General features: G+C 45.9%; 1 protein-coding gene across 1 annotated transcript in view; it reads right to left on the bottom strand.

Moving 5' to 3' along the window:
• The window catches only part of PSTPIP1 (proline-serine-threonine phosphatase interacting protein 1), a 60936-nt gene extending 49623 nt beyond the window's left edge, over positions 1-11313 (bottom strand). The window contains exon 1 of the mRNA XM_026068333.1: positions 10867-11313. Coding sequence (XP_025924118.1) covers positions 10867-10899 — 33 coding nt within the window. The 5' untranslated portion in view covers positions 10900-11313. The remainder of the gene's footprint in view (positions 1-10866) is intronic.
• Between the last annotated feature and the right edge of the window lie 7971 nt (positions 11314-19284).

A 19284-nucleotide genomic window follows, 5' to 3' on the forward strand; every position in this document is an offset into this window, starting at 1 on the left:
GGGTCTGCTCCACGCCAGCCTCGTGCGAGACGGCAAAGAGCCTCTTTGCCAAAGGGAAACCCGGGTCCTCGGTCTKCCCCTCTGCCTGCTGTCCTGCAAAGGGTTAGCAGCTGAAACTGAGCTGTGCAACTGAATTAAGAGGTGAGCACACGTAAATGGGGGCAGTTAGCGCATTGCCGCAGGAGCCTGCAGCCAAAGGCGTCTCCTCCGAGCCATGCTTGGTGTGCTGCAAGCCCTTTTGTGCAAATTTTCATATGGTGACAAACCAGTTAGGGAGTGTGAAAACATATGTCGATGCTGCAGGCTGCTTTACAGTATGAGAGCTCCTTTCTCCTACTGGCTAGAACTAGTTGGAATTGACTGAAACGAGATGGCTGTTCATGCTTTCCAAGGCTGAAGTCACTGCAGCTTTTATGCAGATTTAAAAAACAATGCTTTGTTTAAAAGTAAATAWTTTTTTCACATAAGCAGAAAAGAGCAAGGAGCAGTAGGTGGGCTGGAGCTGGGTATACTAACATTGCAAATACTTTCATTTCTTGGAAATTCAGTCTTTGCACCTCAGAATCATAGGTGTTTCCTAAGGATGTAGGTGACGATCTTGAGACTTTGTTGYGATAATTTCAGAAGTTGAGTTGGGCATTTTTAACATGAGGCTTAGGTTGCAATTACGCTAGTCTGTTACCTAAATCTATGACGCAGTACTTTTCATGGGGAGCAAACGATGTTGCCAGACATAGCACAGATGCAAATCTTGAATGARGCCTTCAAAAATTAGATGGAAAAAGCATTGGATTTGCAGTGTTCCAATTGCTGAGTTGCTAGATTACAGTTTTGCACTTCTCTATATAACTAACTAGGCTAGCGAACTTAAGATGAAAGCAGAGATTCTCATCAAACTCCAAATCTGCAGGAGCTAAGATTTCCAGAAACAAATTTAAGTTGATATTTCACAAACTTCATGGCAGCATTGCAAAATTGGCAGCATTGAGCAAACTWCTAGTTTCCCAGTGGCGTTTCACTCTCGGGGACATTGCAGGTTTGCTCGGAGAAGGAAATGGTTGTTTTAGACTTCTGCTGACAAGAGGAATTCACTGCTCAGCTTCCTTTGTCTTCCCCCTCCTCACTTGCATCCTGGGCTACTAATGTCTTATGTGTGAGGCATTCTTATAGTCATAGTATGTAGTCTGGCTTTTTCAAATTTTGATTACCCTATTATTTGCATAGCTACAAAGTGACGGCTGCACAAGAGCCTCCTCGACCTTTGCAGGTGGTTTGTTGGCTGGGAAACTGATGGCAAACTGGGAACAGACTTGGGAAGTCTCGATTCCATTGTGTAATAAGGACTCGGCTCGAGCTCATTACCTTCATTTTAGCCTCCTCTCTTAATACTTTGAATAACAGTCTGAGAATGCACAAAGTTTCCCAGAGAAGAAAAACCATAGATTAATATTTGTTCTTTTTGTAAAGATTGCAAGTTTTTTAGTTTTTTGTTTTGCTTTGCTTTGCTTTGCTTCTCTTTGGATAGGAGTGGTTTTACATCTCATAACATCATTAATCATGCARTCAGTCCTCCCAGTTTTTACTGGAGGAGTGGAGAACATAACAGAGTGATTTCTGAACTTTCAGCTTCTTCCAAATGTTACGTGGAAGGAGCTTTTGGAAGGCGGAAACAGAGCCTCAGAGACACGCCATCATATCACTTCCTTTCAGTTGCCCACCTGCCCATCTCTTGTAATGCCTAAATTTGTGAATCGYCCACAAAGAGCACCAGCAAAGAAGTGCATCAGTTTTTATTTTGTGATACTGTCATTTCTTGTTTTATTCCAAATGTGTTGTATTGCAAAGCAGCCAGGGAAAACCTAATGCACCCTCTCTTGAGCTGCATGTATTCTGGCAGGTTCGGATTATGCTTTTATTTGCCCATTTCCGCTTCCACTGATTCTAGCCTTGACCTGAAGTTCCTGCAGGTCTCAGGGGGTCTCCGGATGTTCCCTACCGCCTTCAGGGCACGACRTGCTCCTATTACCCAGCAGTCCAGACCCCTGACATTTTTCCTGTGCTAGCAACAGGACAAAGAGGCCAGCAGCCAGATGTGCATCACAGAAAAAGTGGGACAAAAATGTTATGAATCCATTCAGGAAATTCTGGTGTAAAAGACTTCTGGAACAGCTTTATGATGGGGATAATGAGAAGGGGAACAAGAAACAAAATCCCTCACTAGTTTTAAATCAGAGCTTGAAGGGACTATAGCGCATATTTGAAGCGGTGGCATCCCTTTAGGCATCAGCTTAGTCCATAAAGCGGGGGAACAGAGGGGCCTGCTGAGAGCATTGACACCTTTCCTTTATAGTCTATAGAGGCTGAAGCACCGTGCTGTTTGCCATGGTGCCTTCCCGAGTCAGATAGACAAACATGTCCACGGTGAGATCAGATGTTTCTCGAGTCTCTTACTGAATGATATTAGCTACAGGAGAGAAACTGAAAGCAAAATAAAGAGAAACAGAATTTTAAAAGTAGAGGATACTTCTGTTTTATACAAAACAATGGCAGAGTTTATAAGACTTTTAAAATCACTTTTACATTTTTGTTTCTATTCCTCTTTAGCTTATTTGCTTGCAGGTCTCTTCTGCTTTATGAGAGAGCTTCTTTCTTGCTGCAGTGCTGTGGGCTCAGGCCCAAACCACCACAAGGGTGGGAAGGAGAGGGCAACATGGAACAACCCCAGCTGGTTCAGCACCACGGACCATAGTTTAAGGGCCATATAGAGCTGCTGGAACCAGACCTGCTTAGCTGGTCATTAATTCAGTACCAAACCTGTCTGCCTTTCTCTTCCCTGTCTTAGAAAACCTACAAAAGTTTCTTGTTGGTCCTGAAAAAGCCACTGGATACAACATGCTGCTTCGCCCACTTTCCCCGGTTCCCTCGTGAGAGGAGCCAGCCGTCCTGCTGGTGGCCTTCCCCGGCRCAGGGGAAGGACAGAGCATCGGCAGATCTTCCCAGAGTCTTGCTGTGTAGGGGGAATAAATTAAAGGTTTAATTCATTTCTTAGGGAGGTTTATTTGGATAACTAGATATTGCCACTGCCATTTTACAAGAGATCTGGATYACCTAAACAATCATTTTCAACATATCCTGTTACTCAATATACTGCAACTTGCTCTCYGTTAGGATGGTGTATCACAAACTCGGGGTGGAGGGTTTGTGCAATCTGACAGAAGAAAATCAACTTTAGACTTTCAGAAGCTCCAAAAGGGGGTTCATTTAAGTAAATTCTAGTAGTTTGTCCAGATGGGACAACTGTATCTGTGTTACACTTGCTTCTGGAAGATATTTCTCTGTGAAAGCAAGCACACCGTCTCCATAAATTTCTCTCCTGCCTTATACAAAAATAATATGAAATGAATTAATTCTGTCTTGATGGGAATTTCTCAATCAGTGAGATATTTCGCTGCATGTACCCCCACTCTGCTGTGAGCTCCTAGGATACAGAAAATGGGCCTGRCTTAGGTAGGCAGATGCACACTAAGAGATTGCACCAACCTAACCACATCTACTTTCATACCATTTAAGCTCTTAAAACTGTTGCCTCAGCCCTCCGGTGAGGCCCGCCCAGGGTGTCCGTTCACTCAGAATTGCCTGGTGTTTTAACCAGCAAGAAGGAAATTCGGGTTTCACTCACCAAAAAGCCTCAGCACTATCTGCCTTAGGTGTGTTTTGTTTTCTCGTAAGCTTCTCTCAMCCGAAATGAACTGCTATCACTACGAGAGCAGGGCAAGAAATAGATTTCATGCCCTGCAACTTTTTTTTAATGTTTAAAATGTCCATACTTCACCTCTTGACCAAAAAAAGGAGAAAAAAAAAAAAGGCAGAACAAGACATTCACACTGCTCTAAAGATAAAACTCGCTGTGGATCAGGCAGCTCTGACTGGGACATCCCGCTGCCCGAGCTGGCACCCTAACCACCCTCTGCTGTCTATGTGGGGATGAACTTCATTTTAACCTCTCTCTTCTCTAGCTGTTTTACTTGCGTATGAGTAAATACCCGCCGCGGCAGGGAGGGCTCCTGCCGGAGCGCCAGCCAGCGGGAGGGCAGCCGGTAGGGAGCACCAGCTCCAGCTCCCGGTGCAAGCAAAGAGCCCCCCTTCCTGCAGAGCACCGCACACCAGCCCGCTGCCTTGTCTGAGGCCTTTTTTCCGCAAAACGTTTTGTCAGAAACGCAGATCCTAGCCGGCTGTGCCCACGGCGGCTCACTCGCGCCAGCTCTTCCCTTTGCACGTGCCCCAGGCTGAAGAGGGCCCGGGGCTGCTCGTCGCGGGGCATCCCTTCTTCCCGACACTCCCGGGCTTTCCCTCCCGCGAGCAGCAGCCACGGGGGCTCTTCCTCCCTCCAACCAGGCTTCCCCAGTAATTACAGCAGCTCTTGCACACAGGAGGAAACGATGCAACTCAGTGTTGCTGCCACTGCAACCGATGACACTTTGAATAACCCTGGTTAAGGCTGGTGGGAGAGCAGGGCCTCAGCTTTTTTGTCCCTTTTTCTTAAATTGAGCATAACAGAGCACTCAGCCCACTGCCTGATTTGCAAGGACCCCCTGACATGCTCAGTAAGGTGAAAAAACACCTTAGAGAAGAAGAAAAATATGTTTATGACACAAACTGCTATGGTGGCTTCCGTCAGTGACGAAGGAGTGGGGAGCGAGGTGGGGCAACGTGACTTCAGGACACTAAGCCTCTCATTCTGCCTCTTCCTCCATCAGCTTTCATCTACCCATTCCTTCTTGCCTTTTCCCCCATCCTTTGTTTTTCTTTTTTCTTCTTTTTTAGAAATTAATTAGGCTTGGACAGCATCTTGGTTTGAAAAGCTGTTATTTAAAAGGAAGAAAGTTTGTTTGTTTGTTGGTTTTAATTTATTCTCGTCTTTAAGTGGAAAAACAGGAGCTAGTGTCTCTAAATCAGCCTGACCCCTTTGCTGCTCAGTTTTTAATTCTCAAGGCTTATAGCTTATCAGTAACCACTGATCTTTCGTTTGAAGTAAAAATGAAGTTACACCAAGAGTGCTTTACCAACAACTATGGAACTTTTCAATTCCTCAATCTTGTTCAGTGACCTCTTTCCACTACATTGAAGAAGTACTGAACTCCTTTTTTAGTAAAGGAGAAATTCTTTGGGGAACTGAAAAGATGTTGGGATCTGGATGTATGTTTTCAACATTCATTTTTCTTGACACCCTAAGCTACACTGATTCCAGTGCAGAGCCTTGCACCCCGGCCCTCACCTCATCCCAGACTCGAATCCTGAAATTCTGTCTGTATAACACCCTGAACTTTATGTATTACTGAACTGCAGCTGCTGAGAAATATTTTATTACAAAAACTAGATAAAACAGGGGATGAAACAAGTGTTTTATGTGCCATCTGGCAGCCAGAAAATACCTTGCTGCATTGTGGCATGAAAGTAAAGTCAGAACAAGGTGTTTTTGAGCTCAAAGGAGCTGAAGAACAAAATAAAAAGTCTGTTTACAAAGCAGCCTATTTTGCCTTCCATACAAATATGCAGTAAATTTAACTGGATTGAAATTCAGAGTGTTCCGCTGTGCCTGCAGAGCAACGAAAGGTTCGTGCCCCTGGTTAGCGATTGCAGACTTTGACAAAAGAGGGCTGGTGCTGCKCTGCTCTGCTCCGCTCCRTCGTGCAAGGCTCCAGGGAGAAAAGGGAAGGCCAATGAATCACCCAATCCTGGGAGAAAAAATGTCGAAATGAGATTCACAAGGAGAATCTGAGATTCACCCTGGAGAACCTCTCCTACAAGGAGAGGCTGAGAGAGCTGGAGATGGAGTTGGACTCTTCTCAGTGGTATCCAGTGACAGGACGAGAGGCAATGGGCACAGATTGAAATCCAAGAAGCTCGGTTTAAACATAAGAAAAAACTTTTTAACTGTAAGGATGGTCAAACACTGAAACAGGTTCCCAGAGAGGTTGTGGAGTCTCAATCCTTGGAGATATTCAAAAGCCAATTGAACAGGGTCCTGGGCAATTTGCTTTAGCTGATCCAGCTTGAGCAGGGTTGGACCAGGCGATCCCAGAGGTACCTTCCAACCTCGGCTACTCTGTGATTCTGTGAACCACCCCAGATGTGCTGCACTTCAGGCCCTGGCACACCCTCCTAGGTGGTGTTTTAGGGATACGGAAGGTTGACGTAGCCGTTGCTGTGTTTGTCTCACTATTAATAGCTGTTTTGCGAGTGTTAGTTCACTTGAGTTTCATTTTAACTGTTCTGTTGTGTTCTGCTCAGAAGTGATTCCTGAAAGCACCAGTATTTCCATAGCCACAACAACTAATCAAGTTTCCTTCTCGTGATTTCTCGTGGTTTCAGTGACTGTTCTGAACTGCAACCCCCTTCGCAGGGTGCTCCTCACCGTCCCAGTGAGCAAAGCTTCCTTCCTAGATCAGCTATTTCCTATTACGGGGGAACGTAGGAAGAAATTCCACGTAAAAGATGAGCAGAGCAGTATAATCCGTGGAGATGAAGTTGACCTCACAACAAACAGGCTTCAGCTGGACAGCCAGCTCTGCTTGTCAGAGTCAGTCCCCACTTGCTTCTCCATTTCCATGCACACCTACCAGCAATGGCATCCTCTGGACGTAAGCAGGGCCACTGTCTGCACAGCCACTGATCGGCCCCCAGTTGCACTTTCTCCAGTCCAGAAGGACGCAGTACACATCGACAGTCTGGCCTGCCTGTACGCCAGCGTACAATGAGATTATTTATTCTAATTTGCCACATGTCAGTAAACACAGTTACAACTGGTAGAATCCAATTCCAGTAGAAGGTCATGGCGAACCGCTTGCAAAGCTTAAATGCCAGCACAAAAATGTTCAGGAACGATGTCCTTGCCTTACAGGGCTCAGCCCCACCTCCGAAACGGAGGCTGGGAAGGAGCCCTAGCCAGGCACCTGGTCCCTCCCTGCCGACAGACCTGCCAGGCCACTTCCTCCYGACCCACCTGGTTCAAAACAACAGCCGTATCTGGGGTTCTTAACTTAATACAGCCTCTACATGAAAGCAGGGTGGCTCCTAGCATAAAAAGGACTTCCTTTTTTAAGTAAAACATTGATATTATTGTATTTCTTTGGTATATTGCATAGTAAGTCATAAAAAATAGTTTTACTATAACTTTTTATGGATCTTTTATGATCATTTCTGTGCTTTTGTATCACAGGTTACAGTCTCATTAGAAGGGAAAATTTTCATAAAACTAATTACATCCTTTGGGACATGTTTAAGATACTATTGTGTGAAAAAGCTACAGTAACAGTTGAAAGATTCACCAGTGAAGTAGGTTTTGTGTTGAACCTGTCATGGAACATATTCTAAAGTCAAAATAAGAGAGATTAAGAAAGCATCTTTGTTTATAACAGGCTATTTATCTTAGGAACTTACACAGCTCCCACTACTATAGTATCTGACGATAATCTGGTCTAGTTTTCCTTAGAGTGCTCGAGGAGATAGGATGCTGCTGTTTTAGAGGTAAGGAATGCAGCTYGACCCAAGTCAGAAGAGAAGTCCACAGCAGGACAAGGAGCTAAATCTTCCTATCTCAGGTTCAAGGCCTGTGTCCTATTTGCTGGCCCATATCTCCAGCTCACTAGTGCTTTTAAATTTGAGCTATCAAAATCCACAAGTCCTGTGCTTGTTCCACAGATGAGGAAGAAAAAGCACTTCACACTGCGCAGCTTTTTTTTTTTTTTTTTTTAATCATAACTGCACTAGGAGCCCATAACACATTTTCAGAATTGACTTGGCCACTCGCGTTTCATTCAAAGCTACCAAAGGGAATAGATTTGCTCCCACTGAACTCAGAACACTTTGGATCCTGCCCGAAAACCAAATGCCTCCTCCGAAAGTCTTCCTCATTCCTTCTTCCCAGGTGGCCAAGACAAAGCAATGAAGGATGGCAGTAAACGCCCTATCTACCTCTTGGCCTGAAATAGTTACGTTTCACAGGGTTGCAACCGGGATGTTGAGCAGAATCTTGGAGAAAAAGGAAGTAGAAGGAAAAGGCAATGAAAAAAAAAATCAGTGGAAAAGCAAATGGCCAGCACCAGAATGTGGAAGGAGGCCAAGAAGGAGATCGTCAGTATTTATGACAGAAGGGAAAAAAATATCTTGGTTACTGTTTTTTGTAACAGTAAATTGAACGTTGCTCAGATCTCTGCCTAGTAACATAACCCTGTTAACATGAAACTCAGCTGGCATCACAGACATGCTCCTCATTAATATGGGAATTTACCTACCTGTCTAATACAATGTTAGAGAAGACAGGTAGCATCTGTTACATTTATACAGCAGCACAGCAGAATATTTATCCATTAGTAATTGCCCTGCACTGGCTATCAGAACTGATTCTTATTTAATCTCCCTAAAATTTTCAAAAAAATATTATCAGAGGACAGGAAACTTCTGCTGAATAAACCCATTTTAGCAGAGGCTTTGAGCAACCTTCCCTTAAACCATTACTGAGTGTATGGAGGATGAAAAGCAAAAAAAAAAAAAAAAAAAAAAAAAAAGCATAAAAAATACAGTAGTTTTAGCACAGGCCATGATAAAGTAAAATAAAAAATAGCACAAGTGTGAAACTTCTAGTACAATCCTATCATTGCTACATTTAGTAGGGGAAAAGAGAAATTAAAAATTATACCAGTTAAAGCAATGGCTCACGTTTTCCCRAGAGACAGCACACCCTGTTCTTGAAAAGGCTTGGAGGACTTTGGAGGAGAATGAATGATGCAATTTCTCTGCTAGTCAGGGGAGATCTGCTGCTTTTAGGGTTTGTGTTCACTGCAAAAATGTACGTATCTTACRTGGTGATGGGTACTTCTGCCTCTCCAAACACCTACTGAAGATAAGGCGGGGAGTTGTTCCTAGGAATACCTAGCCAGGGTGAGTCCCAGGGACGGGTGCAGTGTTGTCCTTAGGCAGGTCCTAGAGATCTGGGATCTGTTTTGAGTGATCTACGAGRACGCAAATACACTTTTTGTTTTTTAATCATAAAGATGGTCTCCATTCATGATACAAATGCAGTAAAGGAAATAATCATTCACTGAAGCAAACTGAGCAAATACGCTTCCATCTTACTAATGGGTACAACAGAATCTTATGAATGCAAAAATAACTGCTGATCTTGCGATTTGGGGGGACTCTTTTGCCACATTGTGCAATATCCTGTAAGTTTTCATTTAAAAATGCTTTTTATTGCATAACTAAGACTACCGTAGTGCACAGGATACATTATGTCCTCTTAATCAAGCCTGGCAATATAAAGTTTCCAGCCAAACAGTATCAGAAACGGAGCTGCTTTCCCCCACCGAAGGTATGCACTGCAAGGCCAAGCAGGGATTAGACTCTTGCTAACATGACTAAACACAGTAAATATACCAAATGTATCAGTTCTAATGTAAGACTGCGCAGTTTGGAAGGAAGTCCAGAAATGCAAAAGCTGAAGTTCCTCTAGTAGCGCTGGGTTAYGTTTTTTGCCCTACCCTGTGTTTTTGACTACGCGGTTAGTAACCTTGCAAAAGAACAGGTGTGGAGACTCTCTGGTAGGTGTGGTGAAAATGAAAATTAATGAACCCATGAATGCTTTCTTAATGAAAATTAATTTGGGTATTTCCTCATTACGTTATTTTTAACTGTTCAAACCTAGTACTATAGTGGGGGCAGGGAGGATTCCTGGAAGCATCTGAAGGAAGGTGGTTTACCGAAATGCGTTCCTGGGTCTGCCCATTTATTTTAGCAAGAGAGAGTTTATCCTGAAGGGAGGGTGGACTGAAAGAACAGCACAAAAAGCACGTACACCATGAAGGGTCCATTTGACCTAGCTTAATGTGCAAACAGCAGGAGGAATTTGCCTGCCTTCATGTCTTTTTATATACCAATCCCCGACACTGGAAAAGTGATTGCCAAGACAGGAGGCAACCATGGAACAGCCTGTATTCCCAACTTTGCCATGTTAGGGTTTGGGGTTTTTTTCCTTAAAACCTCAGCTCCAGAAGCAATTACAAGAGAATCTCAGATTACACTTGCAAGATAAATGACTTGCAAGAGGCTGCAAAATTGCACGCTTGCAAGGTAAACGACCAGGGTTTTTCCCCCCTTGTAACTGCAGAGAAAGAGCGCGAAAACATGACACCCAGAGATACTTCAACTGAAAGTCAAATAACAAGAACCGAACRCAGCAGCATGCTTTAGTATTCACTGTTTTTAAGCCAGTTGTGAGTGTTGTGGCTTCGTTCTCAAACCTCACTGCTAGTTTTTTCCACCTATGGTGCCGTAGGACTCCTGGACACCYGAACGCCTCCTGCACGCCCTTTTGCAGGTAGAACCAGGCATGGGCTCGGCAGGTGGGTGAGCAGTAGCATTTTGCATGCTGCTGGCTGACTCTGCTGGCGCTGCTAAATTCTAGAGAATTCACATAGTAATTAGCGGCAGGTCACCTGCTCGGAGGAGTCGCTCCTGAAAAACAAGGGTACACACTGCAAGCAAGTGCTCTTAGGACAACGAGACAGGCAAATCCATGTCCTTTCCAAAAACAGTTTTCGGACATAGCTTAGAAATTAGGAAAGTCAGTTGTTAGTGTGAATTGGACATAATTCTTTACAAAGCAGCCTTCTGTTTAAGACCAAATACTTGCACTACCCAGACAGTATGTTTTTGCATGGAGGCAAATTTGCTTTGTTACTAAACTAAATTGAAAATATAGAAAAGCATTAAATTGGATTTAAACTCTATTTAAAGCTAAGCTGTATTTTAAATTATTTTTAAATATAGACACATTTAACAGGAAATGTAGAGGAAATGCTCACTTACCCAAAATGCATCTTTAAACTGCAGCTGTGTCATTATTACCAATTTACGGAGGGGAAGGAATCCTTCAGCAAGAAGTTTGTTCTCAGAAGAGAGCAGCAGCAACAGCGCTGAGCTTTGAAGCTGTTGCTGTAGCCCAGCCGAAGCAGAAAGTGAAACGCATCCACAGTCCTGTCTCTTCTAAAGCCGAGTTGGTGAGAAATAGCATTGGGCAGCTTCAGGCAGCTCAGTGTGATGACCTCTTGCTCGCGCACAGAGACGTGCACAGGCTCAGCACCCCAGCCCCAAACCTGCTTCTCTTCTGGTCAGCAGCTAATACTGAAATCGGGAAGCAAGGAGATGTCGAATGATGTCAGCCTGCTCCTTGCCRTGCATGCATGCGAGCTGCAGGCAAAGAAAGAGAAGAATTCAGTGGTATGATTTGATCAGCTGCCGGAGGAGAGGGAGCACTTAACATGCAAATGAAGACAGCACAATACAAACAGATAAACTGGGGAGGAAACCACAGTCAAACTGTGATACAACCCTGTGGTATTACAAAGACTAAAAAAAAAGCATGTGCCACATTTCTCCAGTACCTTCTGAGGTTGGTAGAGGCTCATATATGTATAAATATGTATATACACACATGCATGCACAGGAAGCGTAGCTGCAAAGCTGCATTTTGCAATTGCAAATGCTTTTCAAGGCTCCAGCTAAACTACAGACGTCGTAAAGTGTAGAGGGGTCTGCACATGTGCGTATAGATGCCTATAGGGGTATATAGAAATTCTCCGATTTGCATCTCCTCACGTAAATATTTCTATGAATAAACAGGGTATGTGAAACTTAAAAGTAAAATCCAAACTCTTGAAAGATATCGTGATAAGAGTCAGAGCAGCCTGAAGCGAAGTGCTTACCAAGCAGCTCTGGGACGTGCAGGTGCAGCCGGCGTCGCCCCCAGCGCGGCGCTGCAACCGCGGTTTCGAACACCCAGCCAAACAGGCCGACACAGTTACTACAGCATGTCTGCAAGTAGTTGAAAACAGCATAAAATGTCTAACGCTGCCCTGAAACCCTCCTCAAAACACCTGTTCTACAAGGGAAGTTGTCTCTCTTCACCCCCTTAGAATTTTTTAAGGAATCTGTATTCTTACATGAATTTTGATAGGGCAGGAAAAAKGAAAAGGAAAGAAAGGACGGAGAAACCTCCCACCTTCGCTGTCGATGAAGAAGTGTCTTCGTGGTATTTTATTCACTTCCACGCCAACAACACATCAGGACTTACTCGGCTATAGCGAATGAAAATCCCTGTTGACGCCTGTGCCCTGCTTCCTTCTCTGTGTCCCTGCGGTCCCAGCCCCGAGGCGCGTTCTTGGGGCAAGGAAGCCTCGCGAATTCTCTGAGCTCCAGCTGGGCACAAGGGTCTGTGCAGAGGGGGCTCACGGCACTCGGCGGCTGGAGTTACCAGCAGTCACTTAACTTGCAATTTACTGTAACCAGTGTTCTAGAAAACAGAGAATTGACGTGTCCCCTTCCTGAGGGCTGAAGCAGAGCAGCAGTGCAGGACACAGGGAGCGAGCAGCGGTTTTGCAGTGGCAACCAAGTGAAAGGTGAGGAGGGCGAAAGGAAGGAAGCCTTCGCTGGGCCAGAGATGTGAAACTGCTTTGATTGCATGAGTGGCGGGAGAAAAGCACCAGCGCACGAGCGAGGGAGGAAGAGAAAAGTGAGGGTTCACTTGCAAGGGGTGTTGAGGAGAAATGAGTGAAGCTGTCTTCCAGGAGTAAAAATTCCCTGAAAAAATGCATTTTGAGGTCATGGGAAATAGTCGTAATATTTGATCTGTGAAAAAAAAAGTCTTTTTAAGAATGTTTTATCTAGGTCTTTCTAAACCCAAGGGTCTCATCGTTTTATTTCCAGCTTACAGCTTTGTTTTGAAACTGGTAGTTTTGCTGCTGCTGGAGTTTGTTAAAAAAATGCATTAGGTGAATGCAAAAATGCATTTTGATCAATCCAAAAAGATTTGCTATTTTTGCATTATTTTCAGTGTGTCCCCAAACCAAAAAGCCGGTTGTTTGAGTCTATCTGGCGCCGAGCTCCGCGCTGGCTCTGTCCCACCCAGCGCTGCCAGCAACCTCCGTTAGGAGCGGAGTGGAGCGGAGCAGCCGGAGTTTCCTCTCCAGTCGGAGCGGAAATACCGGCAGGTAGGTTCCCTCTGCGAGTGCCTCTCCGCTGGCTGCAGAAGGAGCGGGGAGCGCCTGCCTTCCCAGCTGGAGCGTCTCGCCGGGCTGGCCGCAGCCGGGCGGCGCGAGGCCCAGCCTCTAGCTCCGGCGAAGCGGAGCCCTTGGGCACGTGCTTCATCCGACGCCGTCCCCGCGGCGCTGGATCGCGGCCGCAGGGTCCTGCCCCTCGCACGCGTCCTGGGCTTGGCAGGGCTCTTCAGGAGGCAGAGAATTATCCCAGCCTTACGGCTGAGGAAACTGAAACCTGCGTGGGCCAAGCGGTCGCGGCCGTGAAGGCAGCGCTCAAGCCGCGGGCTTGGGACGGGGTTTCTGAGAATCCTCTCCCGGTTGCTCTGCTTCGCGGCTGCCGCAGCAGGAATCACAGCGCGCGGCCGAGCGGCCAGCGAGGGGCCGGCCGCAGCGCGCCGCCCCTGCAGCTCGCCTCCTCCGTGCTCGGCGGCGCCGGCGCCGGCGCCTGGCCGGCGTGCAAAGCCCTCTCGGCGCGGGCGGCGCAGGGCGGGCCGCGCGGTCCCGGGGGTCTCCCCGCGCTGCGCTGCAATGGCTGCGTTGCGGCCCACAAAGCCGGAACAGGAAATTTTCCTTTTCTCCCTTAAGCCAAAGCACTGAAGACGCTCTGAAAGTCTTACAGTGCCTATCTAAAACTTAACCCTGAGCTGGACTACTGCAAGTACTGGTTTGTAGGATGCAATTTAGGGGCAGGTTTCTAATGGCGGAAGTAAAAATGTCATCGGTCAGCTCAAGAGCAGTGCTCGTGGTGGCCGGGTAGCCACCCGGCTTTTCAGCTGGTTTGAGCACACTGTCCGACRGGTCTGGCCCTCCGGAAGGCTCCGTTTAATGCTCTGGAAGTGCCCGGAGGGACAGCAGGGCTGGATGCACAGGCACCTTTGGGAACCCCCGTCCTTCTTGAGCCAGTAAGCTTTTCTGGGCTGTCGTGAATCAAGGTCTGACTCTCTCTTATTCATCTTTTTCTCTAAAGAGGGATGGGAAGTAGTAATGGAGAAACAAAAAGCTTCAGAGAACAAAGATTCTCTTAAAAAAAAAAAGGAAATGAAAGAAAAAGAATAAGGCCATTATAATGGATGTTTCTGCTAGAACACTTACACGTCTGCAGTAAGACAAATAATACCCCGTCTCCCTGAAAACCCTTTTATCACACACGGTCTAACCACAGCATACGTTTGAGTGCAATGTGGGTACGCATGCATTGCTGGCCAGGATTTAGGGTAATGCTGTTTCTGAAAAGCACTTTAATTCCCTGTGCTTTGTTGCTTTTCATTAGCACCATTCTGCTTTATTGCTCCTGCCCTTGCTTTTGTGATGCTGGTGTGCAAAGGGGAGAAAAGGAGGCCTGTCCTGTCTGTTTGACCCACCCTTGGACTGGCAACATAAAGCTGGGCTGAGTGGTGTGTTTTAACGGGGGGATGCCTAACGTTTAGCAGAGCAGAGCGGTTTGAGCAGTCTCTTTAGGGACAAGCTGTTTAAAGGGGCATCATGCACTGGAGGGAAAAAGTCACCAAAATGCTGACGGTTTGAAATTCCACAGATGATGGTCGCATTGAGCGTGTAAATTTGCACAGAGCTGAATGTCTTTTCGAGCAGTACGCTGCAAGCGGGACCAGCGTCACCCGTTAGCGTCACAGCCAGGCTGCTGGGGGTGGCAGATACGTGGCAACCAGGATGAGCACAAGAAAGCAGCATTTGCAGCCTTCTGCACCCATGGCATCTGCTGAAGATGCTTGATGGTTAAGTGCTCTGCTCTCTCTAGCCGTTCAAGCACTGACATTCTTGAGCGTGGAAATTATCTGTATAAAATGAAGGTGAATGATAAGATGAGTTGTTCAGGCTGCACGGCCTGGCTGAAAGGTGGGGAACTGTGGACTGGGGCTTTCCAGGGAAGAAAGTAGCAATATCTGTGAGAGCTGGGAGGAAAGCCGGCTGCCCCTGGGCACAAGGCTGCCGTATCTTGCCCCCTTCTCCTGCCACGAGCCGGGATGGTGCTGAGTTGCAGGCAGGTGGGCGCCCCCGGCCGGGTCCCCTCCTGCGGGAGCACGGCGCTGCTCTGTCCTGGCCCCGTGTTGGGTCTCCTTCCCGCAGAAAGCCCAGGGACAGGGACGCCGGTCCTCGGAGCCGGGCCGCGGCCCCAGCGAGCCCCAGCCCTGGAGCCCAAAGGCGTCCCAGCCCGCGGCGCCGCGAAGCCCGGGAGCGCAGCCAAAACGCGGTGATGTGCTCCACTTTCTCCACTGGCTTCTTGTTTGCCCGCATCCACCTTCTTCCGAGGACAGATGGATCTTGCAGGGCTTTTTGCTTGACACATCCTCAGCATCCCTCATTTTCATCCGGTAACCTCCTTCCTATAGGGTGTTTTTTTCTTTTTTTTGTGTGTATTTTAACCAGTGGGGACTTTGACTTCTCCCCAGCTGTGGCTTTCGTTGACCTAGATCCTGCCAGGTTCTCCCAAAATATCTGCAGAGTTTCTGGAGGACAATATTGTCTTTGAGCTGTTTCTTACTATCTCTCAAGGAATTAGGACTCCCCTCTGTTTCATAAATAAAAAAAACGATGCCAAGAAAATTCTGGTTATGTCTCAGCAATTCTTGCTTAGTATCTGTAAGACTAACCGCTCAGTGGCATGTTTCCAGTGGAAATGTTTTAACCTGAGGACAGTCAAATCCAGAATTTCCAATTAGAAGGAATCGTGGTATTATATTCTTTGGATTTATTCATYCAGTTTTTCTCTTCTTTCACCTTTTTCAGTCTTTGTTCACCTTGTCTGATAAATTTTCTTTAAGTTTACATTATATTATGATAAGAAAGTGAGTAGGAAATACTCTAAGGATGAAAAGTTGTTTTRTATTTCTTAAGATTACACTTAAAGCTCAGCAAAAATCTGCTCTACATAATTTGGTGAATCGCTAATACGAGATGGAAGTCTCAAACTGTGTTCATGTGTGCACAGTGTGAAAGTAGCAGTTTTAAATACCTGAGATTGTTGTTTGAGGGTTTAACTTAATTTTAAAAGTAGATTGTTTAATAGGTGAACCTGCTTTAAGTGAAACTTAGTGATTGAAAAAAGATAATAAAGTTCCTAAAGACTGCTTTTAATTGCATAACTATTCCTTGCTTATTCATGCATTTTATTTTATGCAAACTTTCCTGTTCTTTTTTGTCTTTTTTTTTTAACTTTACATCTGTGCTTCAGTTTAAAATACGTGTGCAGCTCCACTGCATAGTCTTCCTGCTGTCTCTGGAAGTATGGTTGGGGAATACCGTTTTTTCCTGCTGCCACCACTTTTCCATCATTATATTTGTGCTTTGTATTTCTCTCTTCCTCTCCACGTCATGCCATGAATTTGGGTCTACGATACTTTTCCAAAATATCATTTTAAAAGAATAAAATTAAATTTACGGTGATGTGTTAAGTGGTTAATCACTTGCTGTGGGGGCTTGTATCATTTAGCAGAGCTTGAAAGCACGTTCAGAAGCAGCAGCTCCCAACAAGCTCTCGTACCTACAAGACACACCAGCCTGCAACAGCTCTACAAGCTCGTTTGTGCCTCTAGGACGGCAAATGACAAGCGATCAGCCAGTGGGTCATTTCATCGCTTATTGGTTGGTTGGAGCCTTTAGAAACCTGCGGGGTCTTTTGCCTCCCTTTCTTCACCATTTAACGAGGCCTTTAGTGTAATCTTTGCCTGCAGCTCTGCTGGGGAATCCAGATGTGTCACTACCACGCGCTGAGCAGGACGCTTGGTAGCTAGCTGCTGCCACCTCCACTCCCACCGCCGTTCGTAAAAGTTAAAAACCAAGTGCTTGCTAAGACTAAGAATCAGTCTCCAGGCCAGAATATTGTTTTTTCTGTCCTTAAAATTGTTCTGCAGTACCATTTTTTCTGTTCTGTAGTGGAACGTGATGGAAAGCCTGATTTTTTGAAAAGTTCAGATTTAAAAGCGTCAAATTTTGGCATACATCAGAATGAAAGTTTCATTTGGCTTCCTATATCGAGCAAAGCTTTTTATTAGGATTGGGGGGCAGGTTTGGACCTCGCATTAGTTAAAATACGTGAACAGAGCGTAGCAGGGGGGTTGTGCTCAGCTTGTGCTCCAAGCAAGACGTTTTTCACGGTTTCGCTTCTGATCCGTGGTGCTCTGCTAGAGGAGACAGTAAAGCTTTTGTTCTAGGCAGAAGCGGGATGAAGGATTCTGTGAAAACCAGCAGGGAGGCGTATAAACAGACACTGAATATTCAGAGAATTCAGATATTGAACTAAGGGTATTTTTAAAACTCCTCGGGTAAACTGCCGTCCCTTGGAGTCGCTGCTAGGGACCCGGAAGCCCGCAGGCGCCCGCGGCGCTCGCACCGGCGCAACGCGGCTTCGCTGTGATTGCTGCAGCAGTCGTTCAAACCCGGGCGGCTTTACCGAGTCCCAAAACCTGCCGGCAGCAACAGCAACGCAGCCGCTTCCAGAGGAAAACCACAGCTGAAACACAACGGCGTCCGCCGCTGCCGCTTCCAGAGAAACRGAGAGCGGAATTTCAGTGCGGCAGATGTTGGGGGCAGCAAAGTTATCCACAGCGGGGCCAGTTTGAGCGTTTTTAAGTCGCCTTGCCACCTCCGAGGAGCCCGGCCCCGCTGGCATGGCAGCAGGAGCGCCGCCCGCGCCGCCCGCTCACGCTCCTTTGAAGGCGCCCGGCTGCCGGCTGCGAGCAAAACGCTCTGTTTCCAAACGGGCGAGGTCAGGATGCAGCAGGCTCCAGGGCCCTGCGGCGTCACCTCTGTGCGGAGATTCACTCTTTTAAATGTATGCACTTGGTTTCCTTTAGCAGCAACTATTTAAATATCTTTCCAAAAAAATATTGTTTCAGTGCAAGAAAGTCCTGCTGGCATTTTGCATCAGTAAAATTAACAGCCAACATAACGATTAATTGCATATACTAAATTCTTAATTAATATCTAGCATTTCAAAGCAGTTTTCAATGGAGGCCTTCACTGAAAGGTGGATCCAGGCCCTGCTGTTTTACCAGGAGAAAGATAGTCGTAGTCTTGTCCGTAATTATGTAGCAAAGGAATGGATTTCCTCAACGTTTACCATCACGCTGTTCCGTATATCCTAAAACTGGGGGTTGTATCACAGGAAGGTGGGATCTCTCTGTGCTCATAGGTGCTTATGCACGTTAACATCTTGCCTCCAAAGTGTTACGTAAGACAGAAGGTGACCTGGAAATAAGTATAACCTGTTTGTGGAGGGAAAAATGAAAAGATGTGGGTTTCTATCCCCACTTTTTGTCATAACTTCAGGTACCTGCAGCAAGATGGTTTTTATCTCCATGGTGCATTTTGCTTATTTTACCAACATTCTTCCTCTCTCAATCCTGTTAATTCAAAGGAGTCAGGGTAACTGGTCGTTTGCTAGCCCCGGAGGCAGTTCACGTTCCTCGGAAAGGAAGCTCCGAGCGCTGCCGTTCTGGAAAGCAAGCAAGGTGCGTGTTACAAACTCAGGCTTGCACAAACAGTCTTGTCCGTCCGTCCGTCCCGCCCCCCCGAGGAAATGCCGTTTCGTGAAGCAGATTCTGGCCCTGGCTCAAGTTCATAGAAACATTAGACAGGAGTTTAGGATACACCTAGTAAAAAATCTTACTTCATTGAGACTGCCGGGGGAATGCATGTAGGCAACAGCCATTCAGACTGGCATTTGCAAAGGTACTTCTATGTTTGGTGAAAAATCATGGTATTTGAAAAGCAAAACCTTTCGAGATAAATTACTTGCATGTTTATTATTGGTAAACTTTCTGTCTGAAAGTGCAGGTCTTTTAATTTCCAAAGAAAACATAATGTAAGTGCAGAACACTTCAGACAGAAAGCAGTTGTTTAGTCTCAGGCAGGACTGTAATTTTCCGCCTGTGTGAGAACACACACGCAGGTATTTTGTCACCTACTCCTACCTTCATAAACACGCAAAGCACTGGAGAGAGGAAGAGGGGGCGGCTAAAAGCCTCTACAATGCTTGGGCACGAGCTCTTGTCCTTTTTGCAAACCAGAAATGCCAGAAATGTTGATCAGCTGAATCACATTTCAGCTCTCTGAGTGTTTATGTCTGGCATTTGCATTAATATTGTTTGTTCTTGTTTTTCTACTGTTGTTACTATGGAAAGGATTATTACCAGCTTTCTCGAAACAAGACAATTATACTTTTTCATTATTT

This window comes from Apteryx rowi, unplaced genomic scaffold (assembly GCF_003343035.1).
Source record: "Apteryx rowi isolate R43461 unplaced genomic scaffold, aptRow1 scaffold_27, whole genome shotgun sequence".
NCBI classification, from domain to species: Eukaryota; Metazoa; Chordata; class Aves; order Apterygiformes; family Apterygidae; genus Apteryx; species Apteryx rowi.